The sequence below is a fragment of the Poecilia reticulata genome, chromosome 2, assembly GCF_904066995.2.
Source record: "Poecilia reticulata chromosome 2, P_reticulata-male-v2, whole genome shotgun sequence".
Taxonomy (NCBI): domain Eukaryota; kingdom Metazoa; phylum Chordata; class Actinopteri; order Cyprinodontiformes; family Poeciliidae; genus Poecilia; species Poecilia reticulata.
The window spans coordinates 43094620-43118346 of NC_088831.1; the positions used below are offsets into that span (position 1 = coordinate 43094620).

The window sequence follows — 23727 nt, forward strand, 5'->3', positions numbered from 1 at the left end:
ATTACCTAATCGCTAATATCATTAAGTGTGCCGATCGTATTTAATTTTAATACATCATTAAAATGGAACACGTTTAACCACAGATTAAACATGTTCTTATTGTGTTTATTCTCTGTAACAGTTTAGACTTAGATATGTGATTCTATGGATCATAATTTCAGGGATGGAAACATTTTGTCTCCTGCTCTAACATAGCATGAACTTTATTAGTCACATTTATTTAGAAATAAATCCGACTGACAGGGGATAGAAAGAAGGTGAGGGGAGGCAACCAAGGAGCCATGTAGCAGAGTTGTAGTTAAGACCACCAAACCCGAGACCAAGACCAGCGCCCCACGCTAAATGACACAATAAAATTAAGTTTACCTATCAAAACTGGTTCTCAGATTGATCTGAAAGATCCCATTCCCATAAAAACACCTAGATATTAAATACTTAGAGCTGGAATATATTTAACCAGTATCAATTAAAACTCACTTCATTCTTCATTCTGTTTTGCTTTCATCGCTGTGCTACAATCCGCAGAGGTCCACTGCCATCCCTAGAAAAATAACGCCCTGGGCGGTCAGAAACCACAACTGAAACATTGCAATTAACGGTAAATAAAGTTCAACTATGAACACTGTCCAACGGCGCAACAAGTAACTAAGCAGAAGGAGCATCGTGACTGTTCTCACCCTCCCTCCCACTGCAATGTTTGCCACCATGACAGGAGACGAAATCAATCAATGAGCAATGAGCATGCTCTGTGTTCATACGTTCAACTTTTACTTATTCAGCGATTAAATAAATGTATATATATATATATATATATATATATATATATATATATATATATATATATATATATATATATGGACTGGAAGCCCCGAGATCAAAGTGGGGAACACCCCCAAAAGTGGTGGAGAATGACCGAGCTAAGATCCTGTGGGACTTCCAGATCCAGACAGACAAGATGGTAATGGCGAACCAACCGGACATTGTGGATAAAGAACAGAGGAAAGCCGTTGTGGTGGATGTAGCAATACCAAGTGACTACAACATCAGGAAAAAGGAGCATGAGAAATTGGAGAAATACCAGGGCCTCAGGGAGGAACTGGAAAAGACCTGGAAGGTGAAGACCACAGTGGTGCCTGTGGTCATCGGGGCCCTCGGGGCAGTCACCCCCAAACTGGAGCAGTGGCTCAAACAGATCCCAGGAACAACATCAGACATCTCAGTCCAGAAATGTGCAGTTCTAGGCACAGCCAAGATATTGCGCAGAACCCTCAAGCTCCCAGGCCTCTGGTAGAGGACCCGAGCTCAAAGGATGAAACAGACCACCCGAGGAGGGTGAGAAGGGATTTTTTTTTTTTTTTTTTTTAATATATATATCTACTGCAGTGTACACAAGAACTAAGAACGGCTCTAAGTGAGGCTTCAGTCCTTAGGAGTTAGTAAAGATCCGTCCAGAAGAATCGCATCGTTCCTGAATGTCATATCACTATATTGCAGACTTTGGTCACAGCGTTGTCCCATATATGCGACACCTCAGTCAACACACAATAATTCAGTGCATGAGTGACAACTTTTTTTCATCGCAGATACAACATGGGTCGCTGTGGACGTGATGCTTTGTTAGCAACACGTCCACAGATCTTACCTTTCTTTAAGCTTTCCTTCCAAGTGACGCTAAAAGTTAGACGAAGTCCCGCCGTCTGTGAAAGCGAAGCGCTGCTGATTTTACATGTCGCCATATCTTATGATTTATGCAGCTATTATCGATTAGACAGACATCTTCTCCCGCTCAGAGGAAACCACTGCGCATGTCTGGAGCTCCGGAGTAAAGGTGGAGCCGATGGGTGACAACAGACACTAAGTCACGTTATTGCTCGGATTTTACGGCGCCACCTTAAATCCCTGAACTTCACATTTTAACGGAAGAAAAGAGCAACGAGACTTGGATGTAACGAGTCAGAGTCTCTGCCACTCTTGTCTTTCCTGCGTTTATTTAATAGGTGTCAACTCTGACATTCATTGATCAATAAAATCGATTAACATGAGATTAATCCATTAATCCATTACTTGCAACATTACTACTAAAATTACAACTTTAATGCTTGTGAAAGAGGATTGATTAGAATAAATGGACATTATTTCAAAAGGGAAAGAGCAGAAGAAACTGTAAAAAAAAAAAAAAAAATCATGTCTGCAGGTTTGTTTTGCAAGCTAGACTTTTTTTTTAATTATCTCATTTGTTTCCCCACCTTTGTGATCAGACTTGAAACTTCTTCAGATACAACCTGGTGTGTTTTTCCCCCAGACTCAGATAATATCTGTGTTTTTTTTTTTTTTTTTTTTTTGAAGCTCTCAGTTTGCTAATAGCAGCTGCCTCACCTCTCGGTGTGCAGACATTCAGCAGGACTTCAGCCTGAAGGAAAGACTGCACCTCTTTACATCTGCAGCTTTATTAGCACTTTTACCTGTGCACAACAAGTCAGGAGCGATGAAGCTACACCTTTTTTTAATGTGTATCATGAATTATTTGCTGCTGACAAATCAAGAGGAGCAGAAATCGGTATGGGAAATTTGCATTTTATCCATTTGTATTAAACTTTATTTCCTTAATGTGAGCATTTGATTAAAAAAAATGTTTTGTATTTGTCTGCTTGTGCTTTTGCAAACATTTTAAGACTTCAGAATAGTTTTATGTCTTATTAAACATTAACATATTTCTTTCGGTATATATATATATATATAAAAAATAAAAAAAAAATTCCCTTCTCACCCTCCGCGGGTGGTCTGTTTCATCCTCTGAGCTCGGGTCCTCTACCAGAGGCCTGGGAGCTTGAGGGTTCTGCGCAGTATCTTGGCTGTGCCTAGAACTGCACATTTCTGGACTGAGATGTCTGATGTTGTTCCTGGGATCTGTTTGAGCCACTGCTCCAGTTTGGGGGTGACTGCCCCGAGGGCCCCGATGACCACAGGCACCACTGTGGTCTTCACCTTCCAGGTCTTTTCCAGTTCCTCCCTGAGGCCCTGGTACTTCTCCAATTTCTCATGCTCCTTTTTCCTGATGTTGTAGTCACTTGGTATTGCTACATCCACCACAACGGCTTTCCTCTGTTCTTTATCCACCACCACAATGTCCGGTTGGTTCGCCATTACCATCTTGTCTGTCTGGATCTGGAAGTCCCACAGGATCTTAGCTCGGTCATTCTCCACCACTTTTGGGGGTGTTCCCCACTTTGATCTCGGGGCTTCCAGTCCATATTCTGCACAGATGTTCCTGTACACTATGCCCGCCACTTGGTTATGTCGTTCCATGTATGCTTTCCCTGCCAGCATCTTGCACCCTGCTATTATGTGCTGGACTGTCTCAGGGGCCTCCTTGCACAACCTACACCTTGGGTCTTCTCTGGTGTGGTAGATCTGAGCCTCTATTGCTCTGGTGTTTAGGGCCTGTTCCTGGGCGGCCAGGATGAGAGCCTCTGTGCTGTCCTTGAGTCCAGCTTTCTCCAGCCATTGGTAGCTTTTCCTGACATCAGCCACTTCAGTTATTTGTCGGTGGTACATCCCATGTAGGGGCTTGTCCTCCCATGATGGTACTTCCAGCACCTTGTCTTCTGTTCCCCATTGCCTGAGACATTCGCTGAGCACATCGTCCGTTGAGGCTTTGTCCTTGATGTATTTATGGATCTTGGATGTTTCATCCTGGACAGTGGCTCTCACACTCACTAGTCCTCTGCCTCCTTCCTTACGGCTCGTGTACAGTCTCAGGGTGCTGGATTTGGGGTGGAACCCTCCATGCATGGTTAGTAGCTTCCTAGTCTTAACATCCGTGGCCTTCATCTCTTCCATTGGCCAGCTAATTATTCCGGCAGGGTATCTGATTACTGGTAAGGCATAGCTGTTTATTGCACGGATCTTGTTCTTGCCATTGAGCTGGCTTCTCAGGACTTGCCTTATTCGTTGGAGGTATTTGGCTGTGGCTCCTTTCCTTGTGACCTCATCGAGGTTGCCATTTGCTTGTGGTATTCCCAGGTACTTGTAGCTGTGCTCTATGTCTGCTATTGTTCCTTCTGGGAGTGAGACCCCTTCTGTGTGGGCGACCTTCCCTCTCTTTGTAACCATCCGACCACACTTCTCTAGTCCGAATGACATCCCAATGTCAGTGCTGTAGATCCTGGTGGTGTGGATCAGTGAGTCGATGTCTCGCTCGCTCTTGGCGTACAGCTTGATGTCATCCATGTAGAGGAGGTGACTGATCGTGGCCCCATTCTTGAGTCGGTATCCGTAGCCAGTCTTGTTGATGATTTGGCTGAGAGGGTTCAGGCCTATGCAGAACAGCAGTGGGGACAGAGCATCTCCTTGGTATATGCCACATTTGATGGACACTTGTGCAAGTGGTTTGCAGTTGGCTTCAAGGGTGGTTTTCCACAGCCCCATCGAGTTTGCAATGAAGGCTCTTAGAGTCCTATTGATGTTGTACATCTCTAAGCATTCAATGATCCAAGTGTGTGGCATTGAGTCATAGGCTTTCTTGTAATCAATCCAAGCGGTACACAGGTTGGTGTGTCGGGTTTTGCAGTCTCGGGCGACTGTGTGGTCTACAAGGAGTTGGTGTTTGGCTCCTCTGCTATTTATGCCTATGCCCTTCTGTGCCTTGCTCATGTATGTATCCATGTGCCCGCTTATCTTAGCCGCTATGATGCCTGACATGAGCTTCCATGTTGTAGAGAGACAGGTTATTGGCCGATAGTTGGATGGGACTGAACCCTTCGAGGGTTCCTTCTGTATCAGGATTGTGCGCCCTTCAGTTAACCATTCAGGGTGAGTCCCATTTTGTAGCAGCTGGTTCAGTTGAGCTGCCAGTCGCTCATGGAGGGCAGTGAGTTTCTTAAGCCAGTAGGCATGGATCATGTCAGGTCCTGGTGCTGTCCAGTTTTTCATACCCGAGACTCTGTCTTGGACATCTGCCACAGTGATGGTTACCGGGGCTTGTTCAGGGAGGTTGCTGTGGTCCTCTCGTATAGAGGTTAGCCACTGTGCATTGCTGTTGTGGGACGCCTCCCTTTCCCATATGCCTTTCCAGTATTGTTCAGTCTCCAGCCTGGGTGGGTCTGCTCTGTTGTTATTACCCTGCCATTGAGAGTACACTTTAGCTGGTTGGGTGGCGAAGAGCCGGTTAATCCTCCTGGCTTCATTCTCTCTCGTGTATCTCTTTAGGCGGCTGGCCAAGGCTTGGAGCCTTTGTTTGGCAGTTTCGAGTGCTTCAGGTATGGGCATCTGGCTGTACTTCTTGGGTACTGATCTTTTCATTGCACCCCTTTGGAGCTCTGACAGTTGACTCACTTCCCTCCTTGTTATCTTGATCTTAGCCTCTAACCGTCTTTTCCATGGTGGGTATTGGGTCTCATGGTTGCTCTTATAACCAAGCATCTCAAGGATCACTGATGCTGAGTTGTATATCAGCTCATTGGTTTCTGTTATGGTGTTGGTAGGGATCGTTCTCAATGCCGAATTCACATCTTCAATGAGACTTTCTGATGGTACTTCACTCAGCCGTTGTAATTGGCGTCGGGGTCGTCTGGTGTTCATTCGGGCCATGATTCTCTCTCTCAGGTCAGTTGCTGCCTCGTTCAGCTCAGATGGTTGGTTCATTACTGGGGCTACATACCCAGTCTCTGGGCGGGGAGTTGTAGTTGACTCCCTTCTGACCTGGCATCCTGGCTCCTTCCCGTAGCACTTGTGTCGTACCTCGTCAATCTCCAGTTGTGACAGCAGTTGCCGTTTGCGGATGTTGGAACACTGAGCTACTAGTTGTTTGGCAGTTAGTGTTGACTGGGGATGTCGAGCTAACCATTCCTCCCACAGTCTTTGCATGTAGCCCCTCTGGCTAGGATTACTTGAGTAGTAGCATTCCAACAGATCCATGTTTTCATCTCTCGCCCATTTCCGTCTTGTTCCAGTAGCCCACTTTTCATCAGGGTGCTCTGGTCCCCCAGCACCTGACGCAGACCTTGTTTGACCGGGCGACGTCTGAGCCGGCATGTCATGCTTATTTGTGTCTCTCATGGTATGAGGTAGGCTATATAGCTCCAAGGGTCTTGCCTAAGGACCCACACTGACAGCTCAATGTCACCGTTGTAACTTTTTGCCCCAGCCCCCAGCCTGGCCTCGAACCCGGGTCTCCCGGGTGGAAGACTGGTGACTTACCTATTGAGCTATACAGTCAGCTATATATATATATATATATATATATATATATATATATATTATATATATATATATATATATATATATATATATATATATATATATATATATATATATATATATATATATATATATATATATATATATATATGTGTGTGTGTGTGTGTGTGTATAATAAGAATAATGTCGTGTGAAATATTTGAACGAGTATTTAGGTTTTTCATCTTTTTAAACCAGTAGTGAGTCATTTCATCACAAAGTCAGGAAATTGCAGCGGTTACTGCAGAATCTAAGTGTTTGTGGTCTGAGCTACATGCATTGTAAGGTGTATACATCAAACTGAAACAATTATGGAATAATGCTCACTATTTATGCATTTATTTTGCTTTAAGTAAGAAGAGCAGACATCCAGCTGACAAGTGATGCAGTCAGGGTAAAAAGACGATACAACCTTCCGTAAAGTTAAAGGTGTGTCAAGAAATGTATGTTTTAGTTTTTAATCCAACCTCAACAGAACAAAAAACTTCAAAAATGCTTTGATGAAAATGAAAATGACAACAAAGTGGCAAAGCTGTGGGTTGAAATTTAAGTTCACCCCCTGATCCAGCAGCTTCCTGAAACCACCTCTAGTAGCAGAAGCTCTCAGAAGTCATTTTCAGTCTGATTTGATCAACCCACCACATCATCTCCAAACAATATTTCCCCTACAAAGATTCAGAGAAGAATTGGTCCATATTTGACTCTATAATATTTCACTTGGATGGTCTGATGCCCAGTGGCTGCAAGGTTTAAAGGTTCTGCAAAGCAAACCCAAACAACCAGCCATCCATCCGCCTGGTACTAGATATTTACCCTGAAATGCTTTGCTTGGTTTTCTCTGAAAACGATGCTGTGCATTACGGCCAAAGATCCATATCTGTCTCATCTCTTGAAGAGCTTCATCTCAGAAGTGTTGTGATTCATTCAGGTGCAGCTTTGCACATCATTTCTCTGACCTTGTAGTGAGTTTGTTGGGACATTCTCTTCTGGGAATATTGGCAAACATCTTAAAATATTTCCACTTGGAAATAAGCCTGTCGCAATAAGTCCATAAATCGCACGATAATTTAAAACAAGCTCAATAACTTCAATTTGCATAATTTATCTTTTTTCTCTCTTTCTACCCAAAACTGGATGATAAAAGTCTTTAGTCTGGTGTTTTAGTCTCAGCATAATTCATAATTCATTTTATTTGTTGCTTTTGTTTATTTATTTTGGATATTAAAAATGTCTTTAAGTTCCAGTTTTAGGTGTTTATGAGAATTTAAATAAGGTATTCTTGCATTTTTATGCATTGCCATAATATTACTTGAAAATGGTCTCAAAACAACATTATCATTTATTGCAATAACTCCTGGGACAATTTATCATTCAGGAAAATTTGCTATTGTGACAGGCCAACTTTCTAATTAACTTTAGATTGGAAATGAGCTGAAAACTCTTCCCAGATTAATGGACAGCTAAAGTTTCATCTCCAAGTTTAATTTGACACACAAAACTCTTAACAGTTCTTTAATTTGCAGCTTTTTGTGTGTTTTTGTTCCCTTGAGGTTTGATTGACATCAAAGAAACTGTTAAAGAGCAGATCAGTGCATGAAGCAGTGGAAATACAGCAAACAGGATGTGCTTTCTTTTCACCAAGACTGCGTAGAATTTGACTGAAACCTTATTCACATTTCTGTCACCATCAACCACAATTCTGTTTTCATTTTAGGAAGTGAAACGAGAATCCTGGAATTTACCCGACAACGTCACTTATACTTATCCTGACGACTATGATGATGAGAACAGCTCCCCCTGCGACTCGACCGTGCCGGGATTTAACTCCCTCGCCCTTCTGGTCATCTACATCATCGTGTTTGTGTTCAGCGTCTTGGGCAACAGCGTGGTGGTCTTCGTGGTCTGCTCTATGAGCAAAGGCAGAGCCAGCACAGATATCTACTTGATGCACCTTGCCCTGGCTGACCTCCTCTTCTGTTTCACTCTCCCCTTCTGGGCCGTTGAGTCTCACTTCGGTTGGCTCTTCGGCAACCTCCCCTGCAAGTTCCTATCCAGCTTCCAGGAGGCGTCCGTGTACAGCGGCGTCTTCCTGCTGGCCTGCATCAGTGTGGACCGCTACTTTGCCATCGTAAGAGCGACACGAGTGCTGTCCTCCCGCCACCTGCTGGTGAAGGTGATCTGCGCCGCTGTGTGGCTGATGTCCGGGTTGCTGTCTCTGCCAGTGGCAATTCAAAGAGAGGAAATCTTGCCAGAGGGACTGCAGAAATCCATTTGCTATGAGAACCTAACCGGGGAGAGCAGCGACCAGTGGCGGGTCGGCCTCCGGGTTCTGCGGCACACTGTGGGCTTCTTCCTCCCCCTGGTGGTGATGGCGTTCTGCTACGGCTGGACGATGGTGACGCTGTTCAGCACACGCAGTCAACAGAAGCACAAGGCCATGCGCGTCATCCTGGCAGTGGTTCTGGCGTTCATCTTTTGCTGGCTGCCTTACAACATCACGGTTCTGATAGACACGCTCTACCGAGGCGGGTCGCTCGAAGAAACTTGCGACGTCCGCTACAGAGTGGAGACCATGCTGCAGGTGACCAAGGTCATCGCCTTCCTGCACTGCATGGTGAACCCGGTGCTGTACGCCTTCATCGGGGAGAAGTTTCGGAACGAGCTGCTGACAGCTCTCTACAAACAGGGCATCATCAGCAAGAAGCTCTGGGTGTCTTACAGGAAGGGTTCTGCGGCCAGCGTGGCTAGTCTAAGGTCCAGAAACACCTCTGTGTCGGTGTAAGCTAACGCTGTCTGTGGGCTATGTTCACACAGCACGTCTTGATGCTCAGTTCCAATATTTTTTTGTTTTTCATGGTCATTCATAGTAATAAACCCAACTTCAATGAGGTTTCTGTGCAAACGGTTCATGACCCAAAGCGACCTGCTTGTGCAGAAGAACACCGGACTATAAATCAGTCACAATCTATAAAGCAGTAAAGATGTGACCAGCATCAATAGACAATACGTCCGATTGAATATTCAAGAATTTCACTGAACTCTGATCCAGAACCGCACAGCATTCTGGGGGATGTAGGCACAGGAAAGGCTTCAGCAACCAGCCAAGCAAGGTTGGTGGCATCCATCAAGTAACTCACCCACTCTGGTCACCTGGCAACAACCTGCTGAGTAACTTGTGGTCACCTGGCAACAACCTGCTGAGTAACTTGTGGTCACCTGGAAACAACCTGCTGAGTAACTTGTGGTTACCTGGCAACAACCTGCTGAGTAACCTGTGCAGCAGCAGTTTCAGGTTTCATTATAACTGCTTACAAGTAAAAAACAGCATAGAGTGAAGGGAAAAAACGAATACAACAGTTTGAGAGGAAAGGTCATACCACCAGTTTGGCAGTATTTCAGACATTTAGAACTATTCGCAAATGTGTAGATCAGGGATCAGCGACTTTTTCCATTCACAGAGCCACTGCTGCAAAATAAAACTCGCCTTGTGACGCAAAAAACTAGTTTTTGCAGCGTTAATCTATTTTTTTTTTATTTACTTCATACATTTTTACATAAAATGTTTAACTATGGAAGTTAACAAAATTAAGCTAAAATTTATTTACATTTTCAGATTTTATAACAAATATTACATTGGAAAAAATGACAATTTAGCAGAATGGAGTGAGTCTTTTCTATAAATATGGAAAATGGAAAAATATAGGTAGCATAGTTTGAAGCTGGGTACTTTTAAAAGCCTGTTGTAGATATTAAAAGTAGATTTTGCGACCTCTGACTGAGGCGCCAGGCTACATGACATGCTATTGGCTGATGTTTGCAAAGCAGCCACCAGCCAATATGACAATCGGTTGAATGTAGAGATGAGTCCAACTCTAGATATTAGCGAACTTCAGCAGTAGTGCTAAGACGGTTTCCATCGGGGGCATTAATGCATGTTCAGGTACATTTGGTGTTTAAACTTTTAAATAGGAAATTATAAGCATTTTAGAGGGAGTCTTAGCTTTTGAGGTGCAGCCTTGGTTCTGGGGGTTTACTGTAAATCATCTGTTCTTTTAAAAATACTTATTAGTCTCAAGATAAAACACACAGATGTGACGAAGCGAGGAAACTTCAGCTACTTTAAAAACAAAGAACAAAAAAACCCAAAACTAAAATATTACATCCTGTCCTCAGCAGACTTTCAATGTCACAGGACGTTTCCTCAGGTCTGACGTTGATGAGATCTCTCAAGAACTGTGAAGTCAAACGGAAAGACGATTATTCAGGTAGAGAGAGAGATACTTTAACATGCTTAGTTTTTTCTAATCCTGAAACAAAAACTGTTCCAAGATGGAGTTCATGACTGGAAGCGATGGTTCCTGATTTGGCTTCAAACCGTTACTATTTTTTGTCAATGCATCATCAATTATTTAATCTCTTCAAATAGAAATAATAGTGACCGTGTGCTACCATCAATAAATATGTCATCTCCAGACTTACAATGTGGTTCGAACTATTGGAAACTGATGGCGATTCTCCTGGAGAAAATAGTTTGAGACAAACACTTCATCAGGAAGCGTCTCCATAGCAACAGGAGTTTAAGTTTGGTGCTTTGAAACATACAGGAGTGTGAAACCACAGTGTCTGTGTAACGGTTCATAAACAGTGATGTCAGCGAAGCACATCAATCTGCAAAACATCATAAAACCATTTTCAAAAACTACGAGCTTATGGAAAAACTCTGGAGAGCAATGACAAAAGTAAAAGTTGTGTCTTAATGAAACACAAGACAACAGATGCAACGTCCTTTTGACCGATGAAGCCAAAGTAGAAATGGTTGTCCATGTTTGAAGACACCCAAACAGAGTCCGGTTAAGCACGGCGGTGGAGGAATGGTGATCTGGGCTTGTTTTGCAGCCAAATGTTGTAGAGTCAGATGTGAGGCCATGATGCTGGCACCTGAAGCTTGACCAACATTGGGTTATGGCAGTATCATCATTTGCATAGCCCGTTATTGACCCAATGTTGGGCAAGAAGAAGCTGGATGTTCACAGACCTCAATAAGCAGAAGCGGTAAATATGACACAGTTGTGTTTCTCTTGACGTAAAGTCTTGGATTTCTTAGTCATTCTTGAAATGTCTCAGTTCGTTTCTCCTAAAAACCCCTCAAAAGTTCCTGTTGGCGTCCAACATCAAACACCAATAACCCACCTGGCTTCTGCAGCTGTTCTCAATTTCATCGAGCCATGTTTGACTTCTGAGTCAACCTCATCTCACTCTTTAAATTCTGAGAACGCATCAAATGTCAGTGAGCTTGAAAGGAAAAATCAACTCATTGATAAATGTGCAGAACTATGGAGTTTAGGTGCTGGCGCGTTTATCGAGACTTTACAGTTGAACGTTTCCGAATGTACATGACACATTTAAATATTCTGTATATTTTTTGTTGTTTTGCTTTTACAATGTTTCTTAATGTGTGTGACGTTTTTGTCACAGAAAAAAAAATTTACAATCAGATGAAAAATCTTGAGAACAGGAAGGTGTTGAAACCCGTTTCTGTTTTCACAACCCAGGAACTGCATGAGCTCTTTGATGAATGACTTTCATTTATACAACAGTTCTGTGGAAACTGTTGCGTCTTTTTATCAGTTTTCTCATCTCAAGTTTAGTTTACGTTTTTGTAATAATGTTTCTGCATTCGAACAGGAGGATTGTTTTGGTTTTCATTGTTGTAAATGGCAAAAAAAAGATGCTGATGTTTATTTTTCTGAATTAAATGAATGTTTTTTATAAATGGAAAGCAGCTTTTAGGATCTAATCTGTACAGATCCAGATTTAATGCATAATAAATATATATTTTCTGTATCAGTCTGGTTTACTTTCAAAGCGGTTGCTCTGTGTATCTAATGCAGGATCATGATGATAAGTCGCAGCTTGTTGCCGACATTTGGTTAAAAGCTGTTTCATCCTAAAGGTTTTGGCCAAGTTCCTGTTTTTCTGTGCGGTTTGGAGGTGTTGCTGTTATCGGACTTACTTTGCACTCGACATGTTAAAACCTCAGGCAAAAAATAACTACAGAGACAAAACATGCAAACTTTAGATCAAACTCATTTCCCGTAGCGAACATATCCTTTCTACCTGGAACAAATTAATTCTAGTGTAAAAAAAGAGAAATACATGTTGTCATGCATCATGGAAAATAAAATAAGCACCCAGACCTGCGCTACGCTTTATAAAAAAATAAAAAAGCAGACATGAAAAGAGGAAGGATGAACTTAACCAGGCTATTTGCTGATCTTCTGGAAGTTGGCAATGTTCTTTAGTTTTTTAATTCTTAACTTAAAGGGAAAAAGTTGAATGCAGCAGTTTGGTACCAGAGAAAATATTTAATTTAACTTAACAATAATCCAACTGCACATCAACGGGTCCATAACTATGCAGATTTACTACTTAAGTTTTTGTAATTTGTTTTTAATTATGTTTCCACTGATTCACAAATCTAATCTCAAGAGGCTTTACAAGACAAACAATCCCATCAATATAAACTTAACTCCAGAAATGAGGAAGTTTGTTCTTATTTTAACGTATAATAAATCAAAGAGGCATCGAAAGTCTAATCTGCCGGATATCTGAGCGCGGTGGCGTGCGTTCAGGTGGAAAAAAGTATTTTTATTGTACCTCCTGTGCACTTATCTAAATCTACCTGCAAATTTAAATAAACCCACGCAAAAAAAAAAATCAGATAACAATTTGATGAATTCGGAACAAAATATCAGAAACCTGCAGTTTAAAGAAATGGGGGGGGGAAATCACCAACTTACAAAATTCCTAGATTAACAAAACAATGATGGATCGTTTAAAAGGCTGAACTCTGACTCACAACCAGCATTTAAACTGAACTTTGAAACTTTTACAACCTTCTTTTTTTTTCTTTTTACATATCAAGCAACACGTTTCTCTTAATTACATCATCCTGTACTTTTACCACAAAATATGATTTACTCTACATAAGCTTATGTTTTTACCAAATGTCAGACAATCTGTTATCATCATAAACCTGAGTAACCAGTGACTATTTTACATCTTAAATCAACTATAATATGTGTAATATACACAGATAAACTTTAGAAAAATCATGACAGGAAAATATACTTTAGTTCAACACAGGGGTTTATGAACTTATGACAATAAAGAAAAGATCCTCGAGAAACTTATTCACTGCAAAAACACAAAATCTTTCCAAGTAACTTTGGTCCAGTTTCTAGTGCAGATATTTTATTACACTTAAAATAAGACACACTAACTTAAAAGAAACTTTTCAGCAAGATTTATATTAATATTGATGAAAAAAGTATGAGTTACATTGGCAGATTATTTCACTTTTAACAAGACATTTTTCACATTTTATGAGTTAATTTATCTGCCAATGGAACCAGTTCTTTTTCATCAATATTAAGGATTTCTTTCTGTTTTTTTACTTAAAACAAATTGCTATATCTTGCTAAAATGTTGCCTTTAAGTTAGCCTTATTTCAAGTGTACTAAGATATTTGCACAAGAAAGTAGACCAAAATTATTTGGTAAGATTTTGTGTTTTGCAGTGTTTTACTTGTTCTTTTACTAGATAAAACAACTTGCTAATAATATTGTAGTAAAGTCCTCCTCTGTTTTACAGTGTACAAACTTCCATGTAGCTTCAAATTGAAACCAGCACTTTGAAGCTGCAGTTAGTGATTTATGTCAGGGTTTAATCTTTGAGGTCTTAAAGGTGAATTTTAACAGGTGCATCTAAAACATGTGGGACCTGGGAACTACTGGCGCCATCTAGTGCGGTATTTATGTGCAATCAGACCTTTATTCATCTTTAACTTGTTAGAAAATGTTTCTTTTTCTTCCATAAACACAGATTGTTCTTTACAAAACAACAGAATCTGATACAGAAGTCTCTCTGGACGACCCAGAAACCAAAATCAGGATCTCCAGTTCTTCTCAGTCCCAATCACAAGTCTTTCATTCATGAACTCTGGTTTTTCTGTCATCACAGCATGAAAAAAAAGTTTTCTAAAAACTGTCAGAGGGTTTTCAAAGTTTGATCAAGTTTATTTGAATAGTTCAAAGTGCTTTATATCATAAAAACAAATTGGTTCTGTGAAACACGCTGTTACATTTTGTCCATCTTGAACTCCAGAAGTTCAGCTATTTCAACTATAGCAGTGCAAACTCGTGCCAGATTGTTTGGTTTTGTCAATTTTAACATTGCTGCATTCTTTTGAACATAATTAATTTTCAAATCTTGACTTTTCATTGTCCACTGAGCTTAATTTTGTTTAATTTTGCGTAAAAACTGAATCTATTTAATAATTATGTATATGCAGTGTGTTTATTCCCTTTACACACATCAACGTGTGTGAAACCAATAAACGTTCCGGTTTATACGCTTTGAAAAATATGCATCAAAATTATTAAATTCTCACTTTATTGTGCAGAAAAAACAATAAGTTCTACAAAAGCTGACAAAAAACTGAAACGGCAAAAGAAACTTTTCAAAAAAGTTACAGTAAGTACATTTTCAAACCTCTTATGGTATTTAGAAAGTCCTTAATTCTTTTCTTCAAGATAAGCTTCAACATTTTTATGATCCTTACAGAGTAGAACGATTTTTATCCTTCAATAATTATAAATGTTTTTGTGAATTAAAGCAACAAAAACACCTTTTTAAAGATGTTTCTTAAGACTGTTCAGTTTTTCTTTTTAACTGCTTCTGGTTTTCAGCAGTTCGACCCGTAGGGGGGCGGAGACGCGCTCGTGCGTAGGGCCGTTCGACGTTGCCATGGTAACAGCACAAAAACAGCTCGGCTAAACCCGTGTAGCGTCTGGGGGAACGATAAACTGCGCCTAAAGTATCCGGCTGGCGGTTTGTTGTCGAGGATATTTCACCACCACTGAGGTAATTCAGCTGTAAACTAATGAATGACGGTCCCGAGTTCCAGCTTACAGGTTTTAATTGGACCGGACCGAACGGAAAGCTAGCGATCGGAGTTGGTTGGGCTCACAACATTGTCAAAGTCTGCAAGCTAATCCAGGTCGACTTCCGCTTCTGCTTCAAAATAAAACCATGAACTCTAAAGCTAATTGACTACCATGAAAATCCTGTTTCTTGTCAGTTAATTTTTTTCAGATGTTTTTCTAACATATTTAATGTGTTTTTGGCAGCAGAAGTGAAGTAACGTTTGTCACCAGGTTTCTGCAGTGGAATGATTTTTCATTCTTTTATGTCGGCGTCAAACTATCTGTTGAAGATGCAACATTTGAAGTCAATAGTTATTTAATATTGATGAATAAGTACCAGTTCAACTGGCAGATTATTTAACTTGTAGCGTAGGAAAAATGTTTTGTTAGAAGTTAAATTATTTGCCAGTGGAACTTGTACTTTTTTAAAAATTGATATTTATTTAAAACAGGCTCATATATCTTGTTAAAAATCTACTTGTAAGGCAGTTTTGTTTTATTTCAAGTCCACCAAGATATTTGCACTAGAAACTAGATCAAAATACTTGGTAAGAAGAAGTGTTTTGCAGTGTATTGTTGTGCAAAAGTGCCACTCTAAGAACTGAACTGAGGTTTTATTAGTAAAAAATAAACATAAGTTTATGCAGTTTACAATAGAAATACTTTGACTATGCATATTAGGGCCATTGCAAGAAAAAAATTAACATTTCTGCCAAAAACTCAAAAGTTTTGACTTTTGAAACTCAGAAATGTTGATGTTTTTTGTAGGATATTTCTGAGACAAATTTTAGAATTCCTGAATTTCTTCTAGGAAATGTTTGACTTTCCAAGCTCAGAAATGTATGGTTTTCTAAAATTGCTGAGATTAAATTAAACAGTTCTGAGTTTTTTGGCCCTAACACTGTTGTGCCAGAGAGACTGCACCCCTTGGAAAAGCAGAAAATCTTTCCTCTTAAAGCATTTAAATTAGCATATTTTTAATTCACACTAAGTACCTAATTGAAATACATTAGTGTGAAAATAAATGTTGTTCAGAAACATTTATAAATTTATTTAAAATCAAGTGTTTTTATTAAGAAGTTTATATATTAATAATAAAAAATGTGTATTGTGGTTAAATCTAAAATATCCCTATATGGAGCAGATTTTAGTACACCAAACATTTTTAAACAAAAAAAAACTTTTATTTTGAAAAAGAATCCCTGGCACCGGAAGATAATCACGTGAAACAGCGGTAGCTTAGCATGCTATCTTTAGCCGCGTTTCCTCTGAGTGGATCACTTCATTCATAAACGTGTTCTGCTCTTATTGATGCTTTACAGTAAATATTTCTCAGTTGCCGCAGACTGGGGACCATCTTTATTAAACTCTTTATGAGAACCTGCAGGTTGACACCGGTGTCGGCAGCTGCCATTTAAACCCGGTTCTATTGGACCTCCGCAGGTTCGGAACCAGTCAGGATGTCCAGTGACCTCGCTGGTGTGTGGGAGGTGGCGCTGAGCGACGGAGTCCACAGGATCGAGTTTGAACACGGGACAACCACCGGGAAAAGAGTCATCTATGTGGACGGAAAGGTCAGTCAGCACAACCAGTTCAGTCTCTAATGAAGGAACTGGTCCCAGTTTACAGTTCCTGCCTGGTCCCAGTTTACAGTTCCTGCCTGGTCCCAGTTTACAGTTCCTGCCTGGTCCCAGTTTACAGTTCCTGCCTGGTCCCAGTTTACAGTTCCTGCCTGGTCCCAGTTTACAGTTCCTGCCTGGTCCCAGTTTACAGTTCCTGTCTGGTCCCAGTTTACAGTTCCTGCCTGGTCCCAGTTTACAGTTCCTGCCTGGTCCCAGTTTACAGTTCCTGCCTGGTCCCAGTTTACAGTTCCTGCCTGGTCCCAGTTTACAGTTCCTGCCTGGTCCCAGTTTACAGTTCCTGCCTGGTCCCAGTTTACAGTTCCTGTCTGGTCCCAGTTTACAGTTCCTGCCTGGTCCCAGTTTACAGTTCCTGCCTGGTCCCAGTTTACAGTTCCTGCCTGGTCCCAGTTTACAGTTCCTGCCTGGTCCCAGTTTACAGTTCCTGCCTGCTTGGTTCTCATTTATGTACTGATATCTGTGGTGTGTTTACACTTACTTTTGTTCTTAAAAGTACTGATGCACCGATGGGAAAATTTGGGCCTGGAAAAAGTAATTTAGGGGAAACTAAGTTCACTAAGCGTTTTCAAAGTTTGCAAAAAACGCTGAAATGAAAATTTAGCTCCGCTATGCATCTTTATCACGTGACGTCACACTTCCGGGAACTTTGTAGCTGACAGCCATCTTGGTAGGTAACCAAACTGCCTGACAGTTGCTATGGAGTTGCTATCAGAGTTGGGTAACAACTAGTTACATTTACCTGAGTAACTTTTTTGAAAAACGTTTTTGTTAAAGTTTCATAAGATTTTTTTTTATTAAAAGAAATTGATTTAGGAAAATTTTCTTTTGCCTGATTTTGTTATTTTTTGCTACTTATATGATTGTTATTTTCATCCTTGAAATGCCAAAATTTCCACTTAACTTCATATATTGGTCCATCTGATGGTATAATATTTAAATATTAAATGATTGGTAATTTGATCAGTTACTCTGTACTTTTTACCAAATACTTTTTACTTTTACTTGAATAAAAATATGTGGAATTAGTGCTACTCTTAATGGAGTAGCACTACTCCATTAAGAGTAATGTAATCACGCCATTTCCTTCTGATATTTGGCAAATGAAATATTAGACAAATAGAGTTCAAGGTGGAAAAAATAGTGCTGCTTCCTGGAGAAAAACCCCCCTATCAACAACAAGAAAACAGCTATACTTGGTAAGATGCTTGGGAGTTTTTCTGTTAAAAACTCCCTTTTCTGTTAAAAACTCCCAAGCATCAACCATAGGTGGTTAACTAAGAGGTGGTTAGTTCCATAGGTGGAACTAACCACCTATGGTTAGTTCCCAACCATAGGTGTGGGAACTATACACACCTATGGTTGCTATGACAACAATAAACAACCCACATTCTCTGTCTGATCCCAACAGCAGACATTTTGTTCTCTTAAACATTGGTAAACGTGTCAATATACTTTCTTGTTGTTGGTCTTCAGTTCATGATTTGTTTATACTTTGTGCTGATTTGCCTACCAAGATGGCGGCTCGGTGGAACTAGTACTTTTTCATCAATATTAAGAAATTATTGACTTAAAACAAGCTCCTGTTTCTTGCTGACTTAGTTTTGTCTTATTTCAGGTGTACTGAGACATTTGCTCTAGAAACTAAAACTACTTGTTAAGAGAGTTTTTGCAGTGTAGTTGGATATTGACCTGGAGTTTGGGTTTCCAGGAGGTTCTGAGGCGGGACTGGATGTTCAAACTGGTCGGGAAGGAGACGTTCAGCGTGGGCCAGGCGGACACCAAAGCCACCATCAACATCGACGCGGTCAGCGGCTTCGCCTACGAATACACGCTGGAGATCAACGGGAAGAGCTTGAAGCAGTACATGGAGAACAGGTCAAAGGTCACCAGCACCTGGCTGCTCAACCTGGACGGCATCGACTGCAGGGTGGTTCTGGGTGAGCTCAGTTCCACCTCGTCTTATGTCTGAGTCAGAGGTTGTGCTAAATATGAATCTTCCCTGGATTTACTGGCTCATTCATATTATCAATAATGATCAGATTGATTAGACTAATAGCCAAATATTAGACTATTAAGAATAAAAATTATTTAAGAATAACTGATCAAAACATCAGACATTTAAAATTACAAAATGGCATCAACAAATTGACCAAAATTTAAATTTAAGTGGAAATGTTGGTATTTTAAAGACCGAAATGAAAATAATTCACATTATGAAATAAATTTTTTTTCAAATCAGTTTTTAAATCTTAGGAAACTTTAAGAAACCTGCAGGTGTGTGTCTGTGTCCGGTGAATGTTTGGTTAAAACCTTTAGTGAAGTTACTCACAGCGGGTCAAGGATTCAGAAATTTTACTTAATGCACTAACAAAAACTTACTGTTTTTACAGAATGCACTGCAAAAACACCAAATCTTATCAAGTATTTTGTCTAGTTTCCACTGCAAACATCTTAGTACATTTGATATAAAACAAAACTAACGCATAAGTAATTTTTAGCAAAATAATAAGAGCTCGTTTAAGTCAATAATTCCTTAATTTTGATATAAAAATAACTTGTTCCACTGGCAGATGAATTCACAAGACATTTTTGTTTTGTTATAAACTAAATAATCAGTCATTTTTTCATCCTTAAGGAATTATTGACATAAAACAAGCTCCTATGTCTTGATGAAAAGTTACTTGTAAGTTAGTTTTGTCTTAATTAAGGTCTACAGCATAGTGGATAAAAGTATTTTTTATCCCCTAAAATAACTCCAGTAAATGTAACTAGTTACTTCCCGGCTCTGGTAATTATTATTATTGATCTGATATTGAGAGCGTCGTGACTTCTGCTGCTCAGAGCTGCGCTCTCGCATTAATCTAAAGCTAATTATCGGCTTTAAGCTCCACAGCGCCACCTCTCCTGACAGACCAGGTTAATCCCCTTCATAATCCCTCTGCTTGCAGCTCATCAGGTGACGCTCTGCAGTAATCCTTACATAACATTTAAAATGGGAAAACCGTGCTGCTTTTGTCTAAACTACATGAAAATCAAGAGAAAGTGTCATTGAGCTGTTTTAGCTTCATTTGAAACAGTTAAATTATAGTTAAAGGATCATTAGTTCCTGTTCCACTGGCAGGTTGTTTTACCTTTAACAAGACATTTTTCTTTTGTTGTTATATGTCAGTTTTGATGAAAATAAAAGCGAAACTAGATGGAGACAGACATATTTGCTGCTGCGGCCTCAGCAGATAAAAATAAATCAGGTTTTCAGATGAAAAAACTGTGAACAGGTTTCTGGAGTCCTGATTTACTGACCTGACTGAGTAAAATAATAAAATCGGTGATCTGTTAAACTCCTCTGACCTCCCAGGCAGTCGGTGAGTCACTGAATGTTTTCACTGTTTTCACTTCCAGAGAAAGACACCATGGACATTTGGTGCAATGGAGAGAAGATTGAAACTGCTGTAAGTATTTTTTTTAATTAATCAAAAAATAATCCATCACAGGTTATAGAGTTTTATGTTTTCTCTGAAAAATATTACTTTATCAAATCAAATCAAAGCTGTTTTTATGTGTTTACCGCCAAATTACACCAATCAGTCCCTCCAGTTCTGCATGGATATTCACTCAAGATCCACAGATTCCTGTACTTTTTCATGCTAATGCATAATTATTTTATTGCACATTTTTCTCAGAAATGGTCAAAAGCTTTGGGTTTGTGATGCTACCTCCCACCTGCAGGTGGCAGTATAACTTACTTGTACTACACTGCTGCTTCAGCCTTACTTGATGTCAAGTTGTAGTCTGTGGTGGATGTAAAAAGGTCACATTTACTGTCAGACATAAAAGCAAATTCCCAGCAAATATGTCTAAATTAGCTCAGCGAATCAGTTTTACTGCAAAAAAGTCACAAAATAATTTCAAATTTTGGAGGGACTGATCAGTATGGGAGAAGGTTAGGGTTACTGGAAAAAAAAATCTTAAATTAAATTCAGAATTCTGTAAAAAAAATCAGAATTTTTAGGAAAAATTCTGAATTCTGAAGAAAAAAAAAAGAATTTCGAGAAAAGTCGAAATTCTGATTTTAAAAAAGTCAGAATTCTGAGGAATAAGCCAGAATTTTGATGAAAAAGTCAGAATTTTTTAGATTAAATTCAGAATTTCAAGAAAAGTCATGATTTTGAGAAAGTCTTTTCATTGGCCCTAATCCTTTTCCAATAGATCAATCTTAAAAGATGAACTTATCGAATGCAGAAGAGCTACTTCTTTACGTTTTAGCAGCTTAATGGGTTTTATCAATAGATTCTGGCCCAACCTGACGCTGCGATCTTCGTCCGCAGGGCGAGTTCGTGGACGACGGCACGGAGACGCATTTCTCCCTGGGAGACCACAGCTGCTGCGTGAAAGCCGTGAGCAGCGGGAAGCGGCGAGACGGCATCATTCACACGCTGCTGGTGGACGGCACCGAGGTCGCCGAGTGCACCGAGTGACCCGGTTCGGCCCGGAGTCCGTCCGTCGGACTGGAAACGTTTCCTTTAAAATGGCTGCCGCGGCGCGGCCGGTCCACACTGGACAGATATAAACGCCATAGAGTCTGTTTAGTGGCAGACGGAGCTGCTAGAAACGTCAGTCAGAAGATTCAGCGTCTCTAAAGGTTTACATTCATATTAATGAGGTTTTTTTAGTCTTAAAATGTAATTTATAAGTTGGAAACGGTTCTGCTTCAGCCTTCCTGGTGGAAACCAGGAACCTTCTCTGTGGTTTCATGTTGTGAGTTATTATGTGCTTTATTTATCGGACCAATCAGCTGCTGTAGAAGAAGGACTCAAGGCTCCATGTCCTGCTGATCGCTGCAACCGTTTCAGACAATCATACTGATTAGTTACACTGCAAAAACAGAAAATAATACCAGATGGTTTACTGAGCCAGTTTCTAGTGCCAGGATGTAAGATATCGTTTTAGGGACATTGTCAAAATAAAGTAAAAATTAAAAAGGTACATTTGTGAGGAAAAGCATTTTCCCATACTGTAAGTTATAATAATATCACATTAACTATTATATTGTTAATATATATTATCAGAAAATATCTAGAAAATAAAATTTCTATATTTCAAAACTCAAAATTTTTCTTTTAAAAAGCAGAAATTTCAAAGGTTTTTCTAGAATAGTTTTGAGATTAATCTGTAAATGTCTTTTTTTTCTAGCAAGTTCTCAACTTTTCAAACTCAGAAATTTTCAGCCAAAAAAGTTCCAGAAATTTTCTTTAAAAAAAAAAGAAAACTTGAAAATTTGAGTTTTAAAAGTCAAAAATCTTAGATTTTAATGTTAAGAAAATTTCCAAAAATGGAAAATGTTCAACTTTTGAGACTCTGAAAATTCTAAGTTTTTTTTTTTAAAGAAAATTAATCTAAATTTTTTTTTTCAAGCAAATTTCTGACTTCAAACTCAGAAATGTTTCATGGTCCAATGGTGGAAATTTACGCTTTTTTGTTTGAATCTACCTGGTATTCCATCGTACACTTGAAGTCGGGAGAATTATTATAGTAATATATTTATAACTTATGTCTATAAATTATAAAAATTATAATCTGGGGAAAATATCTTGTTCCACTTATAACTCGTACTTTGTAGAATTATTGACTTGAAACAAGCTCCTATTTCTTGCCAAAAAGTTATTAGTAATTTAGTTTTCTTATTTTTTTTAATGTACTAAGATATTTGTAGTAGAAACGAATCAGAAATCCTTGGTAGGATTTTGTGTTTTTGCAGTGCAGGCTGTAGAAACCTTCATGTACAGCTGCTGTAATCTCTCCTGTTACTCTGTGTAGCCTTCCTGTTTGTCCTTAGAGAACTGTGAAACTTTGTTGTGGCTGTTCAAACTTTTAGTTTAAATTTCTCTTTATATTTGTAGAGAAACTCAGTCGGAGCTTTTTTTATTTTTTTTAGTCGGTACTGTCTGGATGTTAGTCATGGTTCTTGGAGGAAAGACGCCAGTAAAAGCCTTCCCTGATGGAAGCGGTCTAGTTAAAGGCCACATCCTGTGTTTTCTGATGTTACAATCTGTATTTATAGAGCAAATTTCATGCACAAAAACCTCAAAGCGCTAATAAAAGTACAAATTCAGACCAAAAAAAAAAACGTTTCTCGTGATAAAATTTACAAATGAAACCAGGAGTTAAATTTACACACGTTCACATTTTCCCTCCGTGTCTGAAGTTAAATCAGACCAAACCTGTTTGAGGTCGGTTAGAGTCACCAAAATTATTTCTAATGGATAAATATAACAACAATGAGAGAGAGAAAATGTGTCGGATGTATTTAAATATGCCTTCAGGAAAACATTTTATTTGGACTGGATGAATCGGGTCAAGCTTCTGGTGGAGTTCTGGTCCGTTCCTCCTGACGGAACCGCTGTAACTGGGTCAGGTTTGTGCGCCGCCACACGAAACATCGACTCTGTTGAGTCACATCGTACTTTCTCTGTATTTTTAGGGTTATTGTCCATTTCGAAGACCAAAGCTTTGTCCTGGCTGCTGTCTTTAGATGTTGCTGCAACATTTCGATACGATGCTTTTTCCTGATGATGCCGTCTTTAGGAAGTGGCACCAGTTCCTCCTGCATGGAGGCAGCCCCACACCATGATACTGCCACCGCAGATGGGATGGTACAAGCATCCCTGTTCTTCCTCCAGATGGTCGTTCATGTTTCCTGAAATGAATCTGGGTTTTTATGCTTCTTTTAGAGAACTGGCTTCTTCCTTGCTGAGCGGCTGCAGGACGGGAAGCTTCTGCAATCATAACGGAGGCTCAGACGTCTCTGCTGAACATTTCCTGTTCAGTTTTTTACTGGACAAACAGCAACAGCCGTTCGTATCCTA

The 23727-nt window shown here is 39.7% G+C and overlaps 2 protein-coding genes across 3 annotated transcripts; both read left to right on the top strand.

Moving 5' to 3' along the window:
• Positions 1-2285: 2285 nt before the first annotated feature.
• Positions 2286-12081, top strand: cxcr2 (chemokine (C-X-C motif) receptor 2). The gene is made up of 2 exons (XM_008404165.3): positions 2286-2557; positions 7952-12081. The coding sequence occupies exons 1-2, from the start codon at positions 2486-2488 to the stop codon at positions 9017-9019; spliced, it is 1140 nt and encodes a 379-aa protein (XP_008402387.2). The 5' UTR covers positions 2286-2485; the 3' UTR covers positions 9020-12081.
• A 2943-nt stretch (positions 12082-15024) lies between these two features.
• faima (Fas apoptotic inhibitory molecule a) lies at positions 15025-23710 on the top strand. 2 transcript variants are annotated; one of them, XR_533215.2, is made up of 7 exons: positions 15025-15162; positions 16668-16798; positions 18573-18801; positions 20264-20313; positions 21190-21503; positions 23343-23514; positions 23593-23710. XR_533215.2 is itself a non-coding variant. In XM_008404166.2 (5 exons), exons 2-5 carry the CDS (start codon positions 16685-16687, stop codon positions 21337-21339), a joined length of 543 nt encoding a protein of 180 aa, XP_008402388.2. In that variant the 5' UTR covers positions 15025-15162; positions 16668-16684; the 3' UTR covers positions 21340-23042. The 2 variants fall into 2 exon arrangements, 1 of the variants encoding a protein (XP_008402388.2); XM_008404166.2 differs by lacking the exons at positions 23343-23514; positions 23593-23710 and having other exon boundaries at positions 21190-23042.
• The last annotated feature ends 17 nt before the right edge of the window (positions 23711-23727 follow it).